The sequence below is a fragment of the Palaemon carinicauda genome, chromosome 11 (genome assembly GCF_036898095.1).
Source record: "Palaemon carinicauda isolate YSFRI2023 chromosome 11, ASM3689809v2, whole genome shotgun sequence".
Taxonomy (NCBI): Eukaryota; Metazoa; Arthropoda; class Malacostraca; order Decapoda; family Palaemonidae; genus Palaemon; species Palaemon carinicauda.
This window is the reverse complement of record NC_090735.1, coordinates 69,181,078-69,208,908: the sequence shown is the minus strand read 5'-3', so window position 1 is coordinate 69,208,908 and position 27,831 is coordinate 69,181,078. Positions and strand designations below refer to the sequence as shown.

Below are 27,831 nucleotides of genomic sequence, written 5' to 3'. Positions count from 1 at the left end.
AACATGCTCTGCATACAGCATGCTCTGCATACAGCATGCTCTGCATACAGCATGCTCTGCATACAACATGCTCTGCATACAGCATGCTCTGCATTCAGCATGCTCTGCATACAACATGCTCTGCATACAGCATGCTCTGCATTCAGCATGCTCTGCATACAACATGCTCTACATACAGCATGCTCTGCATACCTTACCGCATGCTTCTCAGTCACACATCTTTGGTTGTTGCCAACTCACTAGACTGTCAAGCAGTTTCATAACGTTGCCTTCTAGTCTGCTGCTTTTGCACCAGTGAAACCCTCACTGAGAGAACTTAGCTTTTCTCGGATATGGTCCCTGTAGATGAGAAAGTGCTTTTCTCCCTCCTTCTGATATTTCCTTGAGGACTCTGTCATTTGGAGAGGAGCCTTTAGCTGCGTAGCCTCCTATGGACTTTTATTTAAGCATAACATGCTTCCAGGGAAGGTAATGGTTCCACTTCAGTCGCTAATCCCGTCTGTTACCACACCTGCTCCCATAGACCTTGAGCTGTGTTGCAAGACATGCAGTCCAAGCTTAGTCCTTGTTAGAGGATTTTTTTGTTTACGGAGTCAATGTGTCACTGGGAAGACGTTCAACAACCAGCAGAAGTGACTTGTTGTGACGCAGTGCGGCAACCTCAGCAACCCGATAAGGAGTTGTCTGTACGACCCAGACAGTCTAGACAGCTTCGGGTTGTCACTGTACTTCCTCGCTTCCCCATGGTTGACAGTTCACAGACTGTGCAGCAGTACCATGATCTTGTGTCCGGCTCCGTCAGACGACTGGCTTTTAAGAGCTCCCACAAGTCGTCGCTGTCTGGAGATTCTCAAATGGACTATGGATCTGACCAAGGAACTGGGCCTCCTGGTCAATTTTGAGGAGTCTCAGCTCGTCCCATCCCAGACCATTGTCTCCTTGGGTATGGATCTTCAGAGTCGAGCTTTTCGGGCTTTTCCGTCGGCCCCAAGGATCTTCCAAGCCCTAGAATGCATCCAGAGCATGCTGAGAAGGAACCGATGCTCAGTCAGGTAGTGGATGAGTCTAACAGGGACACTTTCATCGCTGGCCCTGTTCATCGTGTTAGGGAGACTCCACCTCCCCCCCCCCTTCAGTATCATCTAGCTGCTCACTGGATAAAGGACATGACGCTAGAGACGGTCTCAGTTCCTGTTTCCGAAGAGAGGAGGTCTTCTCTCGCGTGGTGTAAGAACAGCTTTCTTCTCAAGGAAGTCTACCTTTGGCTGTTCAGAAACACGACCGCCGTCTCCTCTCGGACGCATCAGACACGGGCTGGGGTGCGACTTTGGACGGACAAGAATGCTCGGGAACATGGAATCAGGAGCAAAGGACACTTCACATCAATTGCAAGGAGTTGTTGGCGGTTATTCTGGCCTTGATAAACTTCAAGTCCCTCCAGCTTAACAAAGTGGTGGAGGTGGACTCTGACAACACCACAGCCCTGGCTTACATCTTCAAGCAGGGAGGGACTCTTTCGTGGAAGTTGTTCTAGATCGCAAGGGACCTCCTCATCTGGTCTAAAGATCGAAAGCTCACGCTGGTAACGAGGTTCATTCAGGGCGGTATGAATGTCATGGCAGATCACCTCAGCCGGAAGGGTCAGGTCATCCCCACAGAGTGGACCCTTCTCAAGAATGTTTGCAGCAGACTTTGGGCCCTGTGGGGTCAGCCAACCATAGATCTGTTCGCTACCTCGATAACCTAGAGACTCCTGTTGTATTGTTCTCCGATTCCAGACCCAGCAGCAGTTCACGTGGATGCTTTTCTGCTGGATTGGTTCCATCTCGACCTGTATGCATTCCCGCCGTTCAAGATTGTCAACAGGGTACTTCAGAAGTTCTCCTCTCGCAAAGGGACACGGCTGACGTTGGTTGGCTCCGCTCTGGCCCGCGAGAGAATGGTTCTTAGAGGTACTGCAATGGCTGGTCGACATTCCCAGGACTCTTCCTCTAGGAGTGAACCTTCTAAGTCTACCTCACGTAAAGAAGGTACACCCAATCCTCCACGCTCTTCGTCTGACTGCCTTCAGACTTTCGAAAGACTCTCAAGAGCTAGGGGCTTTTCGAAGGAGGCAGCCAGAGCGATTGCCAAAGCAAGGAGAACATCCACTCTCAGAATCTATCAGTCTCAAGGGGAAGTCTTCCGTAGCTGGTACAAGACCAATGCAGTTTCCTCAACCAGTACCACTGTAACCCAGATTGCTGACTTCCTGTTATATCTAAGGAAAGTAAGATCCCTTTCAGCTCCTACGATCAAGGGTTACAGAAGTATGTTGGCAGCGGTTTTCCGCCACAGAGGCTTGGATCTTTCCACCAACAAAGATCTACAGGACCTCCCTAGGTCTTTTGAGACCTCAAAGGAACGTCGGTTGTCCACTCCAGGCTGGAATCTAGACGTGGTCCTAAGGTTCCTTATGTCATCAAGATTTGAACCTCTCCAATCAGCCTCTTTTTAGGACCTCACATTAAAAACTCTTTTCCTCGTGTGCTTGACAACAGCTAAAAGAGTAAGTGAGATCCACGCCTTCAGCAGGATCATTGTTTTCACATCTGAAACGGCTACATGTTCCTTGCAGCTCGGTTTTTGCTAAACGAGCTTCCTTCACGTCCTTGGCCTAAGTCGTTCGAGATCCCAAGCCTGTCCAACTTGGTGGGGAATGAACTGGAGAGAGTACTTTGCCCAGTTAGAGCTCTTAGGTACTATCTAAAAAGGTCTTAACCTTTACAAGGACAATCAGAAGCCTTATAGTGTGCTATCAAGAAACCTTCTTTTCCAAATTCTAAGAACTCAGTTTCTTACTATTCAGGCTTCTGATTAGAGAAACACATTCTCATCTGAAGGAAGAAGACCTTGCTTTGCTGAAGGTAAGGACACATGAAGTGGGAGCTGTGGCTACTTCAGTGGCCTTCAAACAGAGCCATTCTCTGCAGAGTGTTATGGATGCAACCTATTGGAGAAGCAAGTCAGTGTTCGCATCATTCTATCTCAAAGATGTCCAGTCTCTTTACGAGTACTGCTACACCCTGGGACCATTCGTAGCAACGAATGCAGTAGTAGGCGAGGGCTCAGCCACTACATTCCCATAATCCCATAACCTTTTAACCTTTCTCTTGAATACTTTTTATGGGTTGTACGGTCGGCTAAGAAGCCTTCCACATCCTTGTTGATTTGGCGGGTGGTCAATTCTTTCTTGAGAAGCGCCGAGGTTAAAGGTTGTGATGAGGTCCTTTAGTATGGGTTGCAGCCCTGTATACTTTAGCACCTTTGAGTTGATTCAGCCTTCCAAGAGGAACGCTGCGCTCAGTAAGGAAGACGATCTTATTAAAGGCAGAGTAACGGTTCAAGTCGACTTCCTTACCAGGTACTTATTATTTCATTGTTATTGTGGATAACTGATTATATGAAATACGGGATACTTAGCTATCCTTTAGTCTTGTACACTGGTTTTTCACCCACCCCCCTGGGTGTGAATCAGCTACATGATTATCGGGTAAGTTTAATATTGAAAAATGTTATTTTCATTAGTAAAATAAATTTTTGAATATACTTACCCGATAATCATGATTTAATTGACCCACCCTTCCTCCCCATAGAGAACCAGTGGACCGAGGAAAAAGTGAGGTGGCGTCAACAACAAGTACTGTAGTACCTGGCCACAGGTGGCGCTTGTGAGTACACCCCCTTCTAGTATAGTGATAGCTGGCGTATCCCTCCCGTAGAATTCTGTCGGGCAACGGAGTTGACAGCTACATGATTATCGGGTAAGTATATTCAAAAATTTATTTTACTAATGAAAATAACATTTTTCACCCACCCCCCTGGGTGTGAATCAGCTACATGATTATCGGGTAAGTTTAATATTGAAAAATGTTATTTTCATTAGTAAAATAAATTTTTGAATATACTTACCCGATAATCATGATTTAATTGACCCACCCTTCCTCCCCATAGAGAACCAGTGGACCGAGGAAAAAGTGAGGTGGCGTCAACAACAAGTACTGTAGTACCTGGCCACAGGTGGCGCTTGTGAGTACACCCCCTTCTAGTATAGTGATAGCTGGCGTATCCCTCCCGTAGAATTCTGTCGGGCAACGGAGTTGACAGCTACATGATTATCGGGTAAGTATATTCAAAAATTTATTTTACTAATGAAAATAACATTTTTCCTCAGTTAGCGATTCCGTTCTTCTTCGTTATGCTATGATAGCCGACGTAGAAAAGCAGTGCCTTTCATCTTAGGAGAATCTGCTGTCACTGTGCCATCACTTAACTGTTCTGCGCCTGCGGCAGCTCCTGATCATCACACTAACTTCGAGGAACTAGCTCCGGCTACGTTTTCTCTGGTAACGCTTGATGCAGACCTTCAACTTGAAAGGCTTGTTGATAGGAGCAAAGAGTGCTGTCTGGAGGTTCGCTCCTGGGGTTGGATTTTTTCCCATCCTCGCCAGATGTTGGGCTGTGTTTCTCCCTTCTGAGGGTAAACTTCCCATTATCATCTCTTGTCTCTCTTGCAAGGGTTCCCTTTCTAAGGAAAGGGCTCTCATAGAGATTTCTCTTCAGAAACCTGCTGACGGTCAGTTTGCAGTTCGACATCGGGCTGGTGGCAAAAGTCAACGCCATGTTCATCCTCCTTTGTGCCTTCAGGGTGCTCCTGCTCCGTCGACGAAGAGACGCCTCTCACATCTTCGCCTCCGCAGTCTTCCTCTTCTTAGGAACCTGCCCAGCCTGCCTTTTTTGGTTCCGGACCTTCGCTTCCGTCATTGGCCTCTCCTCTTGGGATCGTTCTCGATCTCCTCCTGAGTATATGTCGCCTCATGAGGGTCACATTTCTCTGCCTGAGACCCAGCTTGAGTTCATAGGCAGTGTTCTCCGTCTCATCAGGCTTCTGCTCAATGTTCACCTGCTCGTCAGGTTCAGCATCGACCTTCAACGCGAATATTGTCCACCATCCCCTCAGCTCGTAGATCGCCTAGCCATCCCGTACAGTTTTCAACTAGTTCAACCTCTCGTAAATCGCCTGCTACGCGAGAATCGCTTGCAGTTCAATAATCACCTGCTCGTTCATCCTCTTGTGTTTTGCCTGCTATGCGAGAATCGCTTGCAGTGCGACAGCCGCCTACTCCTCCATCTCCCTCTCAGGAATTTCTTGTAGTGCGACAGCCGCCTGCTCCTCCATCTCCCTCTCGGGAATCGCCAGCTACGCATGAACCGCTTGCAGCTCGACAATCGCCTGCTGTTCCAGCTGTTCAGAATCGCATATTTGTCAGCGTCAGGAACTTCGATACAGCATTCTCACGCATCTCATAACCGAAATGCTTCGATCACCGTCAGAGCGAAAACCACCCAACGATGTGCGAATCATCAGCCTACCTCCTCGTCCAGTGATTCGTAGCTCGTTGACGCTTAAGAGGACCGTCCACCATGTCCGCCATTTTTTTTCTAAATCCAAAGTACTGTACACTATTTCTATATATGTTTTAGACATATAGTACCTTCATCATATGAAAATTTCAAGTCATTTGATCAAAAGCTCTTGATTTATTAGCAAAAATCATGATTTAAAAAAAAATTAGGTAAATTTTTCTCCACTAATATGACACCAATTGTATTGAATCTTATACAATAAAAACTACTTTATAAACCAAACAATTCTGTGTGACAGAGTTTTGATTTTTCTTTTCTTTTTATGAATTTTTCTTTTTTTTTCCTCGTCTAGACGCAAAATAATCGTGAACAAAAAAGTGAAAAGAAAATGAAAATTCCATCTCACAAATTTCTGGGATTTTTATTCTTCTTTTCAATGATATCTTTCTCTCTAAAATCGAACAATATATAAGTGAGAAAAATGTACCTAAGTGTGAATAAGTATGTTTTTGAGATATGAGCTCCCAAAGATTTGCAATTAATTTTTGGATCTCTTCTTAAAGAAATCAAGATAACATTATTATGATAACCTTATTTTGTACTTTTATTGTTTATTCCTACATAAACGCACCCTAAACGAGGTATTTAAACCCTAAGTTTACTATTACACTTGCATAAGGGTGTCATGAGTTGCCAGCAGCCTGTCATTGTTGCCAAAGTTTTAGTTAGCATGTTTCAGCTTTGTACTTTTATTCACATTTCTCTCTCTTCTTGGTTCTTTTTTCTTTCTCTCTGCTTACTTTTTATTCTTTCTATGACCTTAGGTAACATTGGCCTTGCTATAAAGTTCCCGAGAATGTTGTGAAAACACCCTGTACATACGAACTGCAAGTAAACAAACACATGCATTATAACGTCTATACGTCTTTGGAAACTCTGGCTGCTGTTCTCATAACTTGTAGTTTTCGTTCATCTACCCTCTATCAATGCCTTCCATTTCTGCCAGACGTATGAGATTTCGAAACCTAAGTGAAAATATCGGCATATACATGCAAAAATAAACACAAAGACGATTCTGTTAAACTTGGTCATGTAGACGATGCAGTAAGGATGACGTCATCATATAAAGGCCGCTATATCTTCATTATTTGTTAGAATAATTGGGTGAAACTTCCGGAGAGCATGTACGGTATGTTTCTGCATACATAAAAGCAATAAAACAATTTTCGATTTCTGAAAGTTGGTATGTCAAAAAACCATGGCGGACGGTCCCCTTAAGCGCTCATCACTCAACATAGGGTGGTTAACAATCGTTCACTGTCGTACCAGGAAGACTTTGGAGACCTTCCTTCTCTCTGGCACCCACACCATTGACCACCAGGTAGTGACCCTATGGGCTGACACCATTCTGAAACGTCCAGCGATTCGTTAATCGCCTCCTCAAGAGTTGTCGATTCACTGCCCTGCCTCTCATCGGCGGTAGCGATCGACCCCTTGTTTTTCACGGTATCACTCGTCGACTCTTGTTAGCGTCAGCGTTGGATGTTGACCCTTTGTAGGTCGTCGACAAAGTTGTTTTGGAGAGCTCGTCTGCTGCCTTGCCAGCTACCCCTGCGATTGTGTCTTCTTCTCCATCTGCCGATACCCTTGGTCTATGCTCCTTCTCCTGACTTACATATTTCGGGGAGAGAGCAACGTCCGAGTCACGTCTTTCCAACGAGTGTTTCCCTTTTCAGTATAGGGTCTCACATAGAGACTCCTCTTCAAAGGCTTGCTGTTGATCAGCCTGCTGATCCCACGCTCGTACATCGTCGGTCGGTGACAGAGTCCTTTCACCTCTTCGCCTCCTCAGTCTTCTTCGGAAGAAACTGTCCATCCTGTCACCTCGGGTGACCGACCTTCGACTCCGTCTCCGATCTCGTCTCAACATTCTCCATCACCAGGCTTTTGCCCGATGAGATGCGGTGGCCAAGGGGGTTCACCAGCAGGTCCCTAACGCTGAGATTGCTAGGCTCCAAAACTCCTCCGTAAATGGGTTCTTTCTTTTCGAGCCAAGGAACGTCGAGCAGGCTGCGGATAGGTGGAAGAAGTCCAACACATATTCCCTCCTTCTTAAGGCCTTTACTGCTCGGCCCTAGAGACCTCCAACCCTTCCAAAGACCAGCCATACGAAACCATCAACTATTAAAATGGCAGCGGTTTAAAAAACGAAGGTGTCTTAGAAGCCCTTTCTTGTCAATGAACTGAATAGCAACAAGTCTAATCATGGAGGAAAACATCAGAGAGGTGGTAATAAAAACTGTAAATGCTAGGAGAGGTCATCTCCCTGCTTGTCCATTAGTAGGGGATGCCTACAAGTCTGCTGGACCAGGTGGATGCAGCTCGAGGCCGAAGCTTGGACGATCTCCGTGATTCGTTCAGGGTATCGCTTCCCGTTCTTTTCATCTCTCCCTCCACTGACCAAGAATCAGTGCTTGTTAGCTCCTTTGCGATGGGATCAGCAAAGGGGCAGGCCCTTTGGGCCAAAGACCAGACCTGGTTGGAGAAGGGTCTTCAACGGTTCCCCAGGCTTCTTCAGTCGACTCTTTCTTGTGGAAAAGGCATCTGGAGTCTGAAGACCAGTCACTGATCTTTCAGCTCTGTACAAGTTTGTTGAACAGGCTTCATTCAGTATGGAGACGGCAGACACGGTCAGTCTAGTGATAAGACCACAGGTCTTCATGTGTACACTGGATCTAAAGGACGCATACTTCTAGATCCCAATCCATCCGTCTTCAAGGAAGTATCTGAATGTCAACATCATCAACATGACATACCAGTTCAAGGTGCTGTGTTTCAGCCTTTCCACTACACCTCAGGTCTTTACAAGAGTGTTTGCCCTGTGTCATCTTGGGCTCACAGGTTCGGCATCTGTCTCTTTCATTACCTGGACGACTGGCTAATCCTAGCAGACTCGGTGGCAACCCTTTTTCAGCACCGAGACAACCTTCTATGACTTTACCAAGATCTGGAAATCATGGTAATCTTGAGAAGTCTTCCCTGCTTTCCACTCAAAGACTGGTATACCTAGGTATGGTATTAGACACCAAACCTCATTCAGGAAAAGTTCTCTGGCGGGTAGTAGGAGGAGGACAGATACGGCTACCACAAATGCAGAAATTAAGGAGATGCTATCGTTGTATCAAAAACTGGCAGATTTCATAGAAAACTAACATCCAGAAAAGGTTCACGCAGGTTGTCTTCTTGTGCAGTTTAATGACATTTGCATGAGTCATTTCAGGAAGATTTTAAAAAGTAGGCAGAAACAAGCTTCCTTAGCTCATGATTTTTCATAGAGGCTCTTAGTAACCCAAGGTGAAAATCAAAGTAATCAATAAAAATGGAGAAGTGGAATTGATGAAACTTGTAAAGTGTAAAATATATAATAAAAAGAAATTAAAAAAAAAAATTAGTAAAAAGCAAAAGAAAAAAAAATTAATTTCAAATGTTTTGTAAAGTTAAGTTTAAAAGTTTTCGGACATTTGTTAATGTGTCTCGTGAAGTTAAGTGTTAATGTTTTCTGCCTTTTGTTGTATTATGCTGTTTGCTGTCCTCCTCTGCCGCCAGAATAGCTTTCGTACATCGCTTCACTCGAAAGGTAAGGTTCCACATTTTTGTATCATTTTCGTATTTTTCATTTATAATTGCATTACTATATGTTCAAATATATACTTCATTTACAGGTATTAATGGTAACGTTAGGCATATTGAGTGATTCAAATGCATTTGGTTTTACATTAATGCCTCAAGATATGAAATTATTTAGTTCCGAAGTGGCTTTCGAATCATGATTTTTTCATATGATGAGTCACGTTTTACATGTAAATCGCCTAATTCGTTCCAATCCCTACTAAAAAATCTCATCAAATTTCATACTAAAGCTAAACTGTATTAACCACAATGAAATACAACCATTTGGATCATTCAATACCTAACCTAACCATTAATACTTGTATATGAAGTGTATTATTAGAACATACAGTTCAGTAATGCAATAATAAATGTAAAATAAGTACTGTGCAGTAAAAAAAATGTGGAACCTTACCTTCAGAGTAAGGTGATGTCCGAAAGCGAAAGTGGCGGATGAGGAGGAGGATAAACAGCAGAAAACATTAACAAGGGGCGGAAAACATAAACACTTAACTTTACGAAACATTAATAAATGGCAGAAAACATTAACACTCAACTATACAAAACACATTAACAAATGGCAGAAAACATTAACATTTAACTATAGGAAAACTTACAATAGAATTTTTTTTTTTCCGGATCACTTTTAGCTTCCTCTTGGCCTACTGAAGGCCTCTTTAAAAAATAACTATCCAAGGAAGCTTATTTCTGCCTGCTTCTTAATACCTTCCTGAAATTACTCAGACAAACTTCATTTACATGCGTAAGAGCACGACCTGTGTAAACGTTTTTTTGTGTGTCTCTTTTCTACAAAAGCTGCCATTTTATGACACCAAACTAGAGCTTCCTTAATTTCTGCCGTTGACATAGGGTCATTACTCTTCTCGTCGCCGCTAGAAAACTGTTCTTGAACAACGTTCAGTTGCATGGCCAACAACTCCTTCAGGTCGTCCGTCGTAAGCTCCTCTTAGTGCTCCTCGAGAAGCTCATTAATGTTGTCCTTATCGACTTCCAGACCCATGAACCTCCCGAGTGTAACGATCTTGGCAACCTCAGGTTGCGCAACAGGTTCAGGATCATCGTCTTTGGCCTCAGCTAGGCCTACTTGAAGTTAGACATCACTTGCTGATCCATGGGCTGAAAGAGAGGGGTGGTGTTAGGCGGAAGATAGAGAACGTAGATATACGGATAATCCAGAAGGATATCATCCATGAGGCCAGGAGGGTGAGCAGGGTCGTTGTCCAACACCAGCAGGCGTTTCATAGGGAGGCACTTCTCTTCTAAATATTTTCTCTGACAGTTGGACCGAAATAGAGTTTACCCACTCGATGAACTAGAGTCTCGTTACCCAGTCTTTCACATTAGCCCTTCACACCACCAGAAGCTTCTTCTTTAGCACCTTGTTGACCCTGAAGGCTTGAAGAGTCTCCGAATGATACCAGTAGGCATTTCCATAGAGTGCAAGGTAATCCTGTCTCTCATAGTCTTAGACCTGGGCAACTTCTTTTCCTCCACTGTGATGTTGGTCTGACAAGGCATTCTTTTTCCAGAAAAGCCCAGTTTTGTCGCAATTGAAAGACTTGCTGGGGACTGTAGCCTTCCTAGAGAGTCAAGTCTACAAATTTCTTAACAATGGCTTCAGCCACTTTTGTGTCCGAGCAAGCAGCCTCCCCATGCCGCACCAAGACCGTGTCTTGAATTTTTCAAACCACCCCTGAGAAGCCTTGAACTCTGGAGGTATCTGCTTTGATGTCCCTTCTCCTGTGCGTCTTTGGCCTGAGCACACACGAGATCACCGAAAATGGCGATGACCCTGTGAAGGATTGTCGTCTCGGTGATCGTGTCTCCAGCGATCTCCTTGTCCTTAATTCAAAGGAGAAGTAGTCTCCATCTCATCCTGGGCATGCGGGAGAAAACAGTTATACCATTAGAAGGTGTTACTGCTTTGATGGCTTCCATCTGTTTAAGAATGGTGCCTATCGTCGACGAATTTAAGCCATACTACTGGCAATCACACTTAACTGCATGACAGCTTCATACTTCTTAATTATCTCAAGCTTTATTTCCATAGAAAGCATCCTCTTCTTCTTTCCCTGCACGGCAGCAACATTCGTGGAACCCATGGCTAATAACGTACAAATTCAATATAGCAAGATGATACAGTACAGTAACTAAAGGCACAATGGCGAAATCACCAACACAAATTCAATGTGAACGATAGCGCTGCCAAAATGAAATGGTCGAGGAACTCTGATTCGTAGTTGCATGATGGGATAGAGGCTGACGAATAGCAGAGCAGGATCCTATGGCGGTAACTAGCATCAGAAAAGGGAGATAACCGATGGGACGGGGGAGGATGGTGATGAGTTTATAGTGTGGCGGCGCGCAAATTTTAGAATTAGTCCCAGAGGCCAGGTGAATCTCGTACCGTACCTCGTTACGCATTGTGAAATTTTTTTCGGAAAATGAAGCAAAATATCATGGTATCTCGTTTTGTATCATGAAATTCTTCATATGCAAAATCTTTTGTGTCAAGAGGTATCACTGGTTTTCACTCTAGTTTTACCTTTATTATAAAATTTAATGTGGTATTTTGTAGGGCTTTGAACAACTTAGGCGATTTACATGTAAAATGTGACTCATTATACGAAAAAAATCATGTTACGAAAACCACTCCGGCACAAATTGATTTTGTATCCACCGGTATTACAACTGAAATATCATTAAGGACTAAGATTTTATTCTTTGAGTTTATAGTATTATAGGTTAAAACCCAGATATCAAATGTTGAAATGTGCATTGAGGAAAGAATTCTGTTCCCAACCCTAGGTGGAGACTCCTGTGACATCGTATCAAGAATTCCTCAGTTAAGAAATTAAACTAATTGCTGAAAAGATGCCAAGAGACATGTCAAGTTTCATTGAGATGTAATTTAAGTGAACTATCCTGATCATGACCAATGACCCTTGTAGTTACAGAAGTAGTACTCAGACATTCATTCTAGCAAGGTTTCATTACAGTGAACCCTCGTTTATCGCGGTAGATAGGTTCCAGTCGCGGCCGCGATAGGTGAAAATCCGCGAAGTAGTGACACCATATTTACCTATTTATTCAACATGTATATTCAGACTTTTAAAACCTTCCCTTGTACGTAGTACTGTTAACAAACTACCCTTTAATGTACAGAACACTTAATGCATGTACTACAGTACCCTAAACTAAAACAGGCACAAATATTAAAGGTGATTTTATATCATGCATTTCCTAAACATGCTAAAAAGCACGATAAAAAATGGCAACCAATGTTTTGTTTACATTTATCTCTGATCATAATGTAGAAACAAACTGGAGGTAGAGCTTTGCTTATTACCCAGACATATTTCCCATACTTTTCCCTTAGAACTACATCACATCTTCCTACTTTAGATATATATATATATATATATATATATATATATATATATATATATATATATATATATATATATATATATATATATATATATATATATATATATATATATATATATATATATATATATATATATATATGTGTGTGTGTGTGTGTGTATATATATATATATATATATATATATTTATATGTATACACATATACATACCTACATATATACATAAATACATGCATACATATATATATATATATTACTGTATATATATGGGTTATGGAAAAAATCCGCGAAGTGGTGAATCCGCGATGGTCGAACCGAGAAGTAGCGAGGGTTCACTGTATACATTTCTTGATTATAGATAGTCATACCTATAACTTGGGACCTGCTAATGACTGATGGGATTAGGAAAAAAAGGAAGAGAATAGTCTAAATCTCCCAAATACTGTTATTACTATAAAGTAAGCTGAGACATCAATAAAGTTCCCTATCCCCTCTGCATCTGAAATCTCTTAATTTTGTACTGTACTATATGTACTGGGTAATTACCATCATGGTGCCTGTTTTTTATGTTAAGGTACATGTAATTAAGATTAAGTATAGAAGAATTTATCAAATGAAATTTGTTTAATAATTTGAAGACTTCTTTTAAATTTTATTGCAGGCAGAAGTTGTCAACCATCATCTTCATTGCCCCAGTTTCAATGAGCATCTTATGACTGCTGTTAGCTGTTTTCAACATGCCATTCAACTGTACATAGATCAGAAGAAACCAGCACTTGCAGCTTCATTGGCTATGGAATTAGGACAAGTAAGTGGTGTATTAAAGTTTTTGGAGTTTCCTTGGTTTTAAGTATTTTTATTGATTGTGCTTCTTACTGTCTTTGCAGTTTAATTGACACTTAGCCATAAAATTTTAATCCCATTTTGTTCAGGCCACAAATAGAAACCTTTCAGCTCTTTACTTTGGAGGTATATTTCAGCAACTGCTGAAACCAGCAAAAAGACTTTTTAGTGAGCTGCGACTACTCACTGCTAGTTAGCTGGGTTTAGAACTAACCTTCCTGCTCACACATGTAGCCAAAATAGCCACTTTTCATTTTGGTTCGGTAGAAAGCAGATGGTCCGTCTCTCGCTACCGTTATCTTTAATCAACTGGCCTTTGAATTGATGTAATTTCTGCTCATTTTGCCTCTACTTGAGGACGAACGAGTAGAACGATAGTCAATTGATGGGACTTTCCTTTGGTACGGACACCATCGCTTCTAGCGAAGCAGCGGCGCCTTCCACCAGATTAGTTTCTTTCTTTGCCACTTGCACCAACTCCTGCCTTCCTTGCGGTCTCTCAGTTTAAGTAATGGTTTTCGAGACTTCTAAATTTAGAGGTACATTGGGAACGCTCATGGTCTCCACAGGAGTTGACCTTGGTATTTCCCTCTGAGACCTTGGGGTAATGCACCGATAGGGTTCTCTTGCCTTTAGCTGCAGCTCTTTCTGCTTCTGGTCATCTTTGTTCCTGCAGCTATGGCATAGGAATGAGAATAGTTGCAGACTGGTTTACTTTGGGGTTTTTCAGTTGGGGTGATATCTTTGGGGTGAACCATGAAACTAGCTTCAGCTTGCGTTTCCCAGGCAGCGCTCGATACCGACCTTCAACTTGAGTGTTGACGACAAGCAGAGAGCATTGCTGGGATGTTTACCTCCAGGTTTATGGCAACCATCCCGTTTGGGGGAAGGTCACTCTTTTCCAACCGCTGGTTTTGGCAGTCTTCCCGTTTGTGGAAGGGCTATCCTCCTCATTACTTTTACCTCCCCCGTTCATCCAGCAAAGGAGGTATTATGAAATGACGGAGAAGAAACTTTCAGGCTTCGCTCTTGACCCGCCTATTGAATCGCAGACCAAAGGCATCTTGTGCCAGAGTCTTGCAGGACATCCCATCACCTTTACAGCTAATGACACTCTAAACATGGAGAAAGTCTTGAAGTTCACCATGCAGAATACTTCGTGGCTCGATTTGTGGTTAGAGTCAATGGGCCATCAGATCAAGACGGGGGACTGGTCGAAGGAACAGACCAGGAAGTCCATGTCAACATTTTTATTATCAGGTACCAGGACCATCGAGTTCCTTGCTCACCAAGTGGTCAACTTTCAGGTAAATTTGAGCCTTAAACAATAGGACGCGATAATAGAGAGGTTCCACAGGCAAGTTTCCAGGACAGAAGTGACGAGGCTATGTAACTCGACAATGGAGGGGGCCATCACTTTTCAGTGCGGAGGACGTCGAAAGGCCAGCAGATAACTGGAGGAAGATGAGTCAGGATTCTCTCCTTCAAAGGGCGATGACTTCAAGTTCATTTGAAACAGCTTTTCCATCCAGGAAACCTCCATCATCCAGACCTCAGGGAAAAGCAGTAGTTCAGGCACTCTTAAGTCATTGTCAAATAAGCCCTTCACTGCCCAAGACCAGCCAAAGGGAAGCAGAAACACCAAAGGAGGAAGAGGTAACAGTCAGGGCTGCTCCTACTAGGGATAGCAGTCCTCCCACTTGTCCATCATTGTAGGGTTGCCTGCAATGCCAGTGGCAGAGGTGGCTACAGCACGGGGCTGAGGCCTGGACCATCTCCGTGATTCGGTTAGGTTATCGCGTCCCATTCACTCCATCTCTCCCTCCATTAACGTAACATCCAGTCCCATTGAGCTCCTACATGAAGGGATCCGGGAATGAGCTGGCCCTCTTGATTGAAGTCCAGATAGTGTTGAAGAAGGCCGCTCTCCAATAGGTCCTAGACGAGTACCCAGGCATTTACAGTTGACTCTTTCTTGTGAAGGTGTCTGGAAAATTGAGGCCCATCATCTACCTTTCTTCCCTAAACAAATTTGTGCAACAGACTCCGTTTAGGAAGGAGACGGCAGGCACGGTCAGACAAGTAGTAAGATCGCAGGACTTGATGTGCACGCTGGACCTAAGGGACGCATACTTCCAGCGTACACATAAAGTCCTGCGATCTTTATGTGCATGCTGGAAGTATGCGTCCCTTAGGTCCAGCGTGCACATAAAGTCCTGTGATCTTACTACTGTACTTTATGTGCGCGCTGGACCTAAGGGATGCGTAAAGTAGTAAGATCGCAGGACTTGCAGGAATTTATGTGCACGCTGGAAGTATGCGTCCCTTAGGTCCAGCGTGCACATTAAGTCCTGCGATCTTACTACTTGTCTGACCGTGCCTGCTGTCTCCTTCCTAAACGGAAACTGTTGCACAAATTATGTGCACGCTGGACCTAAGGGATGCATTCTTCCAGATCCCAGTCCATCTGTCATCAAGGAAGTATTTAAGGATCTTCTTCAACAACAGTTGATACCAGTTCAAGTTGCTGTGCTGCAGCCTGTCGACAGCACCTCAGGTTTTCACTAGAGTTTTTTCCCTAGTGTTAAGCTGGGCCCACAGGATCAACATTTGTTTGTTGAGATACCTGGACGACTGGCTGCTCCTAGCAGATTCAGTGGCAACCCTTCTTCAACACCGAGACAGACTCCTCAAGTTTTGTCACAATGTGGAGATTGTGGTAAATCTCGAGAAGTACTCCCAGCTACCATCACACTGACTGCTATACAGTGAACCCTCATTTATCGCGGTAGATAGGTTCCAGACCCGACCGTGATAGGTGAAAATCCGCGAAGTAGTGACACCATATTTACGTATTTATTTAACATGTATATTCAGACTTTTAAAATCTTCCCTTGTACGTAGTACTGTTAACAAACTACCCTTTAATGTACAGAACACTTAATGCATGTACTACAGTACCCTAAACTAAAACAGGCACAAATATTAAAGGCGATTTTATATCATGCGTTTCCTGAACACGCCAAAAAGCACGATAAAAAATGGCAACCAATGTTTTGTTTACGTTTATCTCTGATCATAATGAAGAAACAAACGCATTTACACATCTGTGTATAGGTTAGTTTTTGCATCGATTATATTGATTATTCAGTACAGTATGTTGATTTTGTTATTACCAATGTTTTACTTAATTTTTCTTAGGACTTCCAAATGAAATGTTTTTCTTTATGACGCCGCCTGAAACGACGGCGTCATAAAGTACGCTCAGTAAACAAACGAAAGCATTTAACACGCATGATGAAAGTGATAAATAATGATATTACAGTAAAAGCTTTTAGAAAATATGTTATTACAAATATTATTTACCGTATCTATATAAAATTATACATACGTAGCAAAGCAGGAAAACAATTTACGAGAGAGAGAGAGAGAGAGAGAGAGAGAGAGATAGAGAGAGAGAGAGAGAGAGAGTTGTTTTACGTACGTAAGTATAAATTTTAAACAAAAAAAAAATAGCCCCATTTCATATAAAATAGGTTATTACAAATATTGTACTTTATCATATTACAGTACAGTAGTCTGTATAATACTGTAAAGTTCAGTACAGTATGTTGTTGTTATAGTCGTGGCGATGAAATTCTCACGAAAGAAAAACACGGCATTCATTACAACAGCTGATTCATTCTCTCTCTCTCTCTCTCTCTCTCTCTCTCTCTCTCTCTCTCTCTCTCTCTCTCTCTCTCTCTCTCTCGTGTTATACAATACTTACATATAGATGAAGAAACTAAAATTAGTTTTCTTAGTGTCAATTAAATACGAAACAAAAAAATTATGCCAAGTTTACATCCATTTCAATCGTTGCTAAAAATACGGCATCTGATTTCATCAGCAAACCACTATTTTTTGGGAAACATCATTTTATTCTAGAAAATTGCTACTCTTTAAATAGTTAATTGCACATTAAGAAAGCGTGTACTTTTGTTTTTAAATTTCGGGTTTGTTTTAAAAATCGAGTATTGTTGACTTCTTTTTGTTTTACTTTTGGCTGTGATTAGATCAGCTGACGTCTAGCTGCCGCTCTTGAGAGTGTACGAATACACTAACAAAGTATCGTTTATACCATTTCTTAACTTATTCAAACCGTCTACAGTATACAGTTGATATTACATAAGCACCAATGTGTTATAACCTATAAAATTGTTTTGTTTATTACATTTAAAACAACACACACACACACACACACACTCTCTCTCTCTCTCTCTCTCTCTCTCTCTCTCTCTCTCTCTCTCTCTCTCTCTCTCTCTCTCTCTCTCTCTCTCTGTGGGCTACTTTTCACTACCTCCCATTCCTTACCTCTCTCTATCTCTCTAACAAATGATATCTTTGTTGCTCCTCAAAGTTTCATTTATATTGAAAATCAATCATGATTCAATTTTCCTTACTTTCTCCAATCTCGCACCATCGGTCACATCGCGGTATTTTCGAAATTTCCGGAAAATCCGCGATATATGTATATACATGCGTTATGAAAAAAATCCGCGAAGTGGTGAATCCGCGAGGGCTCTCTGTACCTGGGAATGATCGTAAACACCAGCCCGTAGAAAGTCATCCCTTCCAATGACAGGATTCAGAAGCTGAAGAAGGTAGGAAGTCCCTTTTTACAAATACTGTAGATGCACTTCCGGCACAGCAGTGGTTACGTCTCATATGTCATCTATCGTCTCTGGAATGTCTGGTATGCAACGGACGACTATGAATAGAATCCTTACAGTGAAGGTTAAAGTTCAGTTGGGTTCAACACGAGGACATATTGGATTCGCTGGTCCCCATGGGACCCGAGCATAAAGCAGACCCGCAGAGAAGTCGACCTTCTCTCCCGTCCCCTGGAATTGTTGCTCTTTTCAGATGTATCAAAAGAAGGGTTGGGGGCCCCACCTAATGCAACACACCTCCTCCAGGCTGTGGTCTGAGTCTGAAAGATCCCTGCACATAAACCATCTAGAAATGAGGGCAGCCTTTTTAGCTCTGCAACAGTTTCGTCAGTTCCAGGCAAGAGGAATGTGCTAGCAGATAACTTTAGCAGAGTGACTCAGTTAGTAGGCTCCGAGTGGTCTTTGAATCATCTAGTAGCCCCACAAAGTCCTGACTTTGTGGAGTTCGCTAATGGTGGACCTGATCGCAATGTTGCTGAAAAACAAGCTCCCGCTGTACTGTTCCCCGGTACCGGATCCTGGGCTTTCTGGCAAGATGCATTCCAACAACCGTAGGACAATATCAGCGTCTATGCCTTCTCTCCTTTTTGCCTGAAGAGAAGGGTGCTAAACAAGGTAAGATCGTCCAGCAACTTAGTAACAATATTCATAGCTCCACTATGGCATCATGCGGAATGGTTCCTGGTCCTTCAGCTACTAACAGGAGTCTTGACAGAACTCTCTCTACGTCACGATATACTCAGACAGCCACACATGAACATCTACCTCAAAGCCTTAGACTCCCTGTGTCTTCACGTCTGGAGGTTATTCAGCATCTCACTTAGAGAGTGTTTTCGCAACACGTTGCAAAAAATATGTCCAGATACCTCTGGGAATCTTCAGCTGCTGTATACCAGGCTAAATGGACAGTTTTCTATGGTTTGTGTCACGGAAGGGGTATCTCTCCTCTCAATACCACTATTTCCAGCAATAGTGGAGATTCTTATGTACCTTCGGGAGGAAAAACTCCTCTCGGTGTTGACGGTAAGAAGTTATTGCTCAGCCTTGAGCTTTGCCTTAGATTGAAAGAGGTTAATATTTCCTCATCATTGGAATTGTCTCTCCTCATATGGAGTTTCAAGCTTACCTGTCCTCATTTGGAACTTATACCACTTCCATAAAATGAAAGAACACAACAAAATCAAACCTTTGTTCTCTAGTCTTGGGTAGTGTCATAGCCTCTGTACCATGGTCTTCCACTGTCTTGGAGTTGAGTTCTACCTTATTTCTCTTGCTGTTGATATTTTGAAGTTTTTATAGTTTATATATGAAAGATTTATCTTAATGTTATTGTTCTCAAACTTCTCTTGTAGTTTATTTCCTTTCTTAATTGAGCTATTTTCCCTTTGTTCTGACACAGATACAAACCACAATTTATGATATGGTATAACTTTCGGCGCAGCTGAAAGATGACCCATGATATTTTTAGTGAGGGATAACTATCCCATCCGCTAGTTAGTAGGTAGGTTACTTACACCTCTTGGCTGAGTAACCACTTTACTTTTTGGCTCGGTAGAGGACGGACATGCTGCCCTTCTCTCTCGCAAAGACTTGCCTTGGTGATTCTTTATTTTTAATTTTTGTTTTTCTTGTGTGTTTTCATTTATCTTACATATATTTGAGTGTATATATGTATAAATGGAAATATACATTTTTAGATACGTGTAACTTTAATTGCTGTTGACATTGTATCCAACTGCCTCCGCCGCAAGGGAGTTGTCATTGCCGCCCTTCCCTGCGACTGATGGTCGGTAGGTTCTCAACACTGCCGTGTGTTTGTTTCATTACAGAATGAAAGTGTATAACAGTTTAGCTCCCTTTCAAGGAATTTGTTTACAAGGAAGGTGACTTATTCCCCGAATAGTGTATTTTGTACAATGGAGCATGAATTGTAATTGATAACAACTTCCTTTTTTTTCACAGGTAACAGCGACGTAGAACACAAGGCCGAGTGTTACGGCCGCCCTATTCGTTATCCTGCACTCCATGTGGTAGCTCGTGAGCTGCCCTCATTACGAGGTAGCATTCACTGTCAACCTTCAACTTGACGTTCCTCCTCCGAGGGGAACTTAGAGAGAGAAAGAGTGATTTTTGTTACGCCTATGCTTTTTTCCATAGAGCTGGGAGAAAGCTTTACTTAGGCTATGTCCCCTTGCTGGAGGACTTCTCTTGTTTGCGAGAGAGATTTTTACGCCTGCGCTTTTTTCCCATAGAGTTGGGAGAAAGCTTGTCTTTGGCGATGTCCTCCTTAGGGAGGACTTCTCCCTCGTTCGCGAGAGAGATATTTTACGCCTACACTTTATTCCCATAGAGCTGGGAGAAAGCTTGTCTTAGGTGATCTCCTTCGGGAGAACTTCCCTCTCGTTCGCGAGAAATAACTTGTAGGAGCTTGCTGATCCACCAGGGGCAATGGCAGAGCTTTCTTCGAAGCAGGTTATCCGTTCGGGGAACGAGTCTCTCGTCCTCGAGAGAAGACCACCTCTGGGCATCGGCGGTCCCATGTTACGCTTATGGTTCTCCTTGAGGGGCGGAGTGAGAGCCTTTTCTTAAGCGACAATCTCCTTTGGGAGAACAAACCTCTTATGCGGAGGTGTTATCTTGAACCTGCTGGTTCTCCTTGATCTATCGGGGTCTCGCTCGATCACACTTTGGGCTGGCGTGATCGTTGAGCCTTTGGGCTCTCGTCATGTTGATTCTACGGGTTCTCATGACAGTAGGAGTCCTTCGGGACTCCGCTCGAAACCTTCGGGTTTCAGTTACGCTGAACCTTCGTGCTCTCGTAACGATGGTAACGTTGAGCCTTCGGGAACTTGTGCCATCAATCACGCTGACCTTTCGGGGTCTCGTGACAGAGGAACCTTGGTTCCTCATTACGCTGATCCTTCGGGGTCTCGTAACATTAGTCATGCAGAACCCTTGGGCTCTCGTATCTTTAGTCACTCTGACACTTCGGTGTTTTGTGACAGGGAAACTTCGGTTTCTCGTTGCGCTGACCCTTCTGGGTCTCGTAACATTAGTTACGCTGAACCCTTGGGCTCTCGTAACTTTAGTCACTCTAACACTCCAGTGTGTTGTGATAGGGAAACTCGGGTTTCTCATTACGCTGACCCTTCTGGGTCTCGTAACATCTGTTACGTTGAACCCTAGGACTCTCGTACCTTTAGTCACTGACACTTTGGTGTTTTGTGACAAGGAAACTTCGGTTTCTCGTTACGCTGACCCTTCGGGGTCTTGTAACATTAGTTACGCAGAACTTTTGGGCTCTCGTAACTTTAGTCACTCCAGCACTTCGGTGTTTAGTGACAGGGAAACTTTGGTTTCTCGTTGCGTTGACCCTTCGGGTTCACGCAACACAGTTCACGCTGAACTTTCGGGTTCCTGTGACCTGAGTCATTCTTTTTATGACAGAGAGTTTCCAAACTCTCGTTGTGTTGATCGTTCGCGCTCACACAACACAAGCTATCGTGAACCTTAGGGTGAGCGTAGCAGTCAGTTCTTTCATCAACCTGAGAGCTCTCGCGCGCACGGCCAAATTGGCACGCACAACCGAGTCGGCGTGCACGACAGACTTGGTGCGCACGACCGTCTTGGCGCGCGCAAGCAAAATGGCGATCATGGCATGCGGGTTCATCCTTTGGCGCGCCATATGCGCGAACATCCTGTTGCTCGCCATGCGCTCGAACATACTGTGGCCCGCCATGCACGCGAAGAACACACTGCGCGCCATGCGCGCAAGCAACCTTTTGCGCGCCAGGTGTGCGAACAACCTCATGCGCTCCACGAGCGCGAAAAAGGTGCGCGCAATCGGGAAGGGCGCGGGCACGAGCTCCCTTCCGCCTACCAACAGTTCGGCGCAAGAGCACACGACCAAATTGGCACGCGTGCACGACCATATTGCCTCGCACAAACGACCAACTTGGCATGCACACAGTCGGTTGAAGTGCACGAACAAATCTTATGACCCTTTGGGGTCTCACAACGCAGTTCACAGGTTCTCGGCACAACATCCCTTAAGGTCGTGAGAAAGGAATTCACAAATAGATTGTGAACCCCTAGGTTCTCATCCAAATCTCTCTGTTTCCACAATTCAGAGTTTTCTGAAAACTCTATGGTCGACCCCCCCCCCCTCCCCCTCTACGGGATGGGTCTTCCAAAGGTGTGACTTGATACGTCACTCAACACTCCCAGTTGATTACTATATCAGCTAATCTGGTTTCGCCAGCACCAATCCTTTCGTTTTCGAACGAACCACCGTCATCTTTCCTCCACCTTCCCACTTCGAGTGGTTTGGTTAACAGATGGAAATGAGCGGGGAATGAAAAATTCTTTACATTGCAGTTCATTTCCCTTGGCAGGGCTTGCCTGATTTAGACGGTAGTTTTCTCACTATCGAGAAAGCGTTCGATGGCAACCCCTTTAGGTAAGCGGTCGATGGCAATTATATCTGGCCTTCTTGAAGCAAACCCCCACATACGAGACTTCACCCTTTTTCGGGAGACTCATTCCTGAGAAGTTTTTACAAAACTTCAATGGGTGTTAAAACTTCATGAAGGCCGTAAGCCTTCCCGGAGCAGGCACTCTAGCCAAGACAAAACCGCGAGGTTATTGTCTTAAACTAGGTTCTACCGTTTGAAGAAGGTAGCCTCCCCCGTCATTGTACCGTGGGTATAACGACTTGCCTTTTTACACGATAGTCTTCCGAGACCTTTTATTCTATCCTTACAGGGTTATTGTTTCCAACAATTAGTCCCGAAGGAACACTGTTAGCTAACGTTAAGGAACGATAGCAACAGCGTGGGCATCTTTTCATTACGTTACGAACGTTTCAAACCCCGCCCACGGGTAAACAGACATCCGTTTCTGTATAATGAACCCTGGCTAGCCCCTCACATAAAGAGGAGGGGTAAACCAAAGGGGAAAGGATTGCCTCTATAACTGTATATTTTGTTTGAGAACATGTTCGCTCTCATTCAAGAAAATATTAAAGTTAGTCAACGATCAAAATTCTTTCGGCAATAATGTTGCGATTCATCGCATATACATTATTCCCGCAACCGGATTCGTTGCAAACGTTTCCTGGAGGCAGAGAATACGCATGCACTAGCGCAAATGGACAAGTACATATATGCGTGCAAGCAATCTTTCTGCCAATAAGGGCTATATACATCTTCCAATTAGAACTCTGTTCTATTAAGTTGTATATTAATATCCCTTACTGAAACCAGATTATTCAGTGCATTACTTGGCTACTTTCCTGATGGGCGGATGATGGGTGGCAGACGAGAGCTTCTGCAAAGAGGCCTGTCTTCTCGTCTTCCCTCTGAACCTGATGCTCTCTATAATGCATCAAAAGAGAGAGGGGGGGGGCATATGCCATACCATTCCATCCTCGTCTGTTGGCCCGATTCAGAAAGGTACCAGCATTCACCTCTCTTAGAGAACCATCTAGCAGTATGAAGCCTCAGATGGTCAGAGGACAACTAGTTGCCCCCATCTGCTCGCGTCATTCCTGGTATATGAATGTGCTTGCAAAACCACCCAGATAGTGGGCTCCTAGTGTCTTGGAATCATCTTGTATCCAACAGTCTTAACTTTGTGGGGTCCCCGATTGTGGCTATGCTCGCAGCGGCCCTGATCTTCAGGCTTCCACTCGACCGTTCCCCAGGCCCTCAAACAAGATGTACTCCAAGATTGATGGGGCGGCCTAGAGGTGTACCTTGTTTCCCCCCCCCCCCCCCCCCATTCGGTCTGGTGAAAAAGTCCTCAGCCAAGTCAGGATAAGCAGGATCTTATCAACGACTCCAATAGCTTTGCTATGGCATCCCGCAGAATGGTTCCCAGACCTTCTGCAGCCCCTGACAGAGCTCCAATAGCTTCGCTATGGCAATCCGCTGAATGGTTCCCGGACCTTCTAAAGCTCCTGACGGAGTTACCGAGGGATCTTCCTCCACGGCACGATCCTCCAAGCAGCCACATGCTAACGCTTTCCTAAGCTGTAGCTTTGCTTCAACTTCTCGCCTGGGATGATCCTACACCACCCCTCTCAGAGAGGCCTTTCACAACAGGTTACGGAAAAGATGTCCAGGCACCTCAGACACTTTTTAGCGTCGGTCTTTCAGGCAAAGTGTTCGGTCCTTTGTGACTGATGTCGTGGAAGGGGATTCTCTCTCATCGGTGCCTTTACTAATGCAAGTTTGAGATAACTTGTTCCCTGTCGGATCTCAACCTCCTCCTGGGAACGCGGTTCGGGTCCTTCAGTCTCTGAAGACCCTTCTCTACGAACCTTAGGCCCAGCAGCAGATCGCTTCCTTACACGGAAGACGCCCTTTCTACTCACTTGGGCTTTTGACCAAGAGAGTTAGTGTGTTGTATGATCCAACCTCCGATGTCTCCTACCCTAGGAGACAGGGAGAAGTAATCCTCAGCGGCGTCCCTGAGTGGATTGCCAAGACTCAAATCCGAGTGTGCTGTACCCTAGGTGCAGCCCATTTCGAATAAAGAGTCTTCGTTCGGTAACCGGAAACCCATCAACTGGGGTTTTACCCAGTGAGGAGTCTGTAGGGTTACCTTAAAAGAACGATACCAGCTCGCCCCCTTGTGTCGGCACTGTTGACCAGCACGGGGAAGGTCAAGAGGAGGACCTCAAGGATTTCCTTCCCCTCCGGGATCGGAAGGCAATTGAGGTTACTCTTAATCTAGACTCTCCTCCATCCTAAGATCTAGAGCTCGTAACCTCACTGGCGTTGCTACGTCCCTGGCGTTCAAGAAACTACTCTGTGGTGCAGATACTTTCAGTTGGCATGTAGAAGCGTCAATCGACCTTCACGACCCACTACCTGCAAAGACGTAACCCACAAGAACATGGAGACCTTTTCCATTGGTCCTGTGGTAGTCGCACAACAAATGGTCTAAACACCTCAGGCTCCTTGGACAAGCAGCAGAGGGTTGAGGGCTGAGGCTACCCGGATTAGTCTGGGGTGAATGAGTAAGAATGCCTGGCTCCTTTCTTTCTTTCACCTTCTCCCCTCTGGGGAAAACAGCTCCGCAAGCCTCAGCATAGCTGACCTCACCTCGCTGCAGGTAAGACCCATTTCCCTTGTGCCTCCTAAGTATAGAAGAATACTTTGTTACATCCCCACTACCTTTTAGAGGGAGGGTATTGGGTAAGTCTTTAAGAACAATAGGTTCTGTACTCGAGTTCCTATGTTAAAGACAAGCCACACTGTTAGTTCCACTCACACGCAAGCTTCTGCAGGCTGCTATCAGTGCATTACCTCATATCGGCACTTGATTTTAGTGAGGGTAGGGTCCTTTCTACTTTTGATCAGAGATGGAAATAGAGAGGACCCCGGGTCATGACCAAAGCCAGTTGGTGAGGACTTCCTCCCTCCTAAGAGTAAGTCACCCTATTATAAATAGCGAAGGTTTGTATCTGTCGGAACAAATAACAAATTTGGAAATAATTTGTATTTTTCCTAACATACAAACCTGGAGCTATTTATACAAATTGGCCCGCCACCCTGTCCCTCGAGAAGTCCTGCCATAAAGCAAAGTGGTTACTCAGCCGAGAGGTGTGAGTGAGTGGGGTAGCCAGTCTACCCCACCTCCCCCCTGCTAACTAGCGGATGGGATAGTTATCCCTCACTAAAATTATCCTGGCTCGTCTTTCAGCTGCGCCGAAAGTTATACCCTATTATGAATAGGTCCAGGTTTGTATGTTAGGAAAAATACAAATTATTTCCAAATTTGTTATGTTGGGGCCCTTGGGCTATAAGAGCATCCTGCTTTCCCAACTAAGGTTGTAGCTTACCAAATAGTAATAATGTGGTTTGTGACCTTCGATCTCCGATCTCAGATCTTTACCGGGCACTAAAGATGGTTTTCATTCTCGCTTTGGCCTCGTCCAAGAGAGTAAGTTAACTTCATGGTCTTTCCTACTTTGTCTCCCTAGTTTATCACCAAGAATCAAAATCCGGGAGTAGCCAATCCTAGATTCGGGTCCTTCTGGATTGAAAGTCTCCGTAGTGTAACCGATGACCCGGATCAACTTCTACTTTGCCTAGTGAGGGCCTTGAGGTGTTACCTTGGAATAATTAATGGTTTGTTTGTATGAAAAAACATTTTGGTTTGAATGTTATGAGACACACTTACATTTTTTTTTTAGCCCTCAAGTGCCCCCCAAAAAGGTCCCTTAATCCGTTATTTCTTTTAACAGGTACTGACAGCAGGCTCCTACACCCAGTAGGGAGAGAAGTTTAGGCTATTCTTCTAAGTATATAGGTTTGAGTTGCTTATTGCCTGTTACCGTTGTGTTTAGGGGTCAGTGTTGCTGCTTTGTATTCATATTATCTTGCCTGTTAACTGGAAGTGGTTTACTTCGTTGTTAGACTGAATAACACAAAAACAAGTGGTTTTTATTTTGGATAAGTATAAACAGTTCGTGGAGGGGATGTAAACAAAGGCATTATAAGACCATTGTCTATTGCTCGTGTTCGGCAGTCAACACTGTAAAGTTGATGACTTTTGTTTCGGTGTACGAAGTATAACGAGGAAGAATCTCGTTATATGAGATTGTGTAATAAACATTAATAGTTCACAGGAGCTATTGAAATGGAATTTCTATTCGTTGGTCCAGGAAGTGAATTCAGATGCTAGGAGGAGAGGGACTGTGTTCGAGTTTAGTCTGGTCATTCCAGAATTATTGAAACCCCTTCCAAGAATGAGAGATTTAGGCACCATTGTTGTTGATCAGAAAAGTTTTGATGACAACAAAACCTTATCACAGTGCGGGTTTACAATTGGAGATTTTCTAGACATTGCTATCATAAGCCCACAGAGACTTACACAGCGGCGTATGCAGCCATACTATTCAGAAGCTAAGAATTTTTAAGTAACTTTGCCAGCCTAATGGTAGACTGGATATTGATAAGGACAGTATTGCTTTAGGGAAAACTATTGCGGTACAGTATTTTCACAGTTTTATATTTTCTTTCTAGATGCTTGATTTGATATCAATTGTTCAGGTTTATTACTGGCCATTACAGATGTCATAAAACCATAGTGTTGCGAGGTTCTCCTTTAAGCTTAGTGTAGTAGTGTTGTTTGTTAGGATAGTTAGACCACCCAGGCAATACACACGGTTGCATCTATGATGTACTAAAACATTTAGATGTTTGTAGCATAGCGTTAGGAACTTCTTTGGAATGATATAGATTTTTTTTGTTCCATTTGCAAATAAATATTTTTCTTGTTTTTGTGAAGACAGCATTTCATTCCAGTTCCTTTCACCATTTTATCCCCTTCTCAGCCACTGTTTTTTTTTTTTTTTCTTAGTATCATTGTTTTTTTTTTCTTTTTACTGAACCTGAAAACGACATCTCTAAAAAAATATGATGCAATTACATTTTTTAGCTGGGTCCCCTTGCCCAGTATAAATCAAGGGGTGATGCCCAGTGCTCCGTTCCCTTGACCTGTTATTCAGATTTTTGGTTTTCCACCGTTTTACCCTTTTGTGTAGTGAACATTGGGGTGTGGTCGGCATTCGGACACTAGGCAGTTTGGGTGCTATCTCTGGCCACAGTTTGCAAACCACTACATAATTTTTGGTGCCCAGACCCGGGATACACCAACCTTTAGATATGGCATCGTCATCGAGTAAACGCCAAAAGGGTAAGAAGAGCCTGAGCCGGGATGTGGAGAGTCTTGTCCAGATTGTCAGTGACCTGGCAACTCAGGTCAAGTCCCTGACACCT

At 43.8% G+C, this 27,831-nt stretch overlaps 1 protein-coding gene across 1 annotated transcript in view; it reads left to right on the top strand.

Moving 5' to 3' along the window:
* Positions 1-27,831, top strand: part of LOC137650057 (40-kDa huntingtin-associated protein-like) — a 91,770-nt gene that overhangs the window by 48,307 nt on the left and 15,632 nt on the right. Inside the window, exon 4 of the mRNA XM_068383091.1 lies at positions 13,147-13,293. Within this exon, the coding sequence (XP_068239192.1) occupies positions 13,147-13,293 (147 nt within the window). The remainder of the gene's footprint in view (positions 1-13,146; positions 13,294-27,831) is intronic.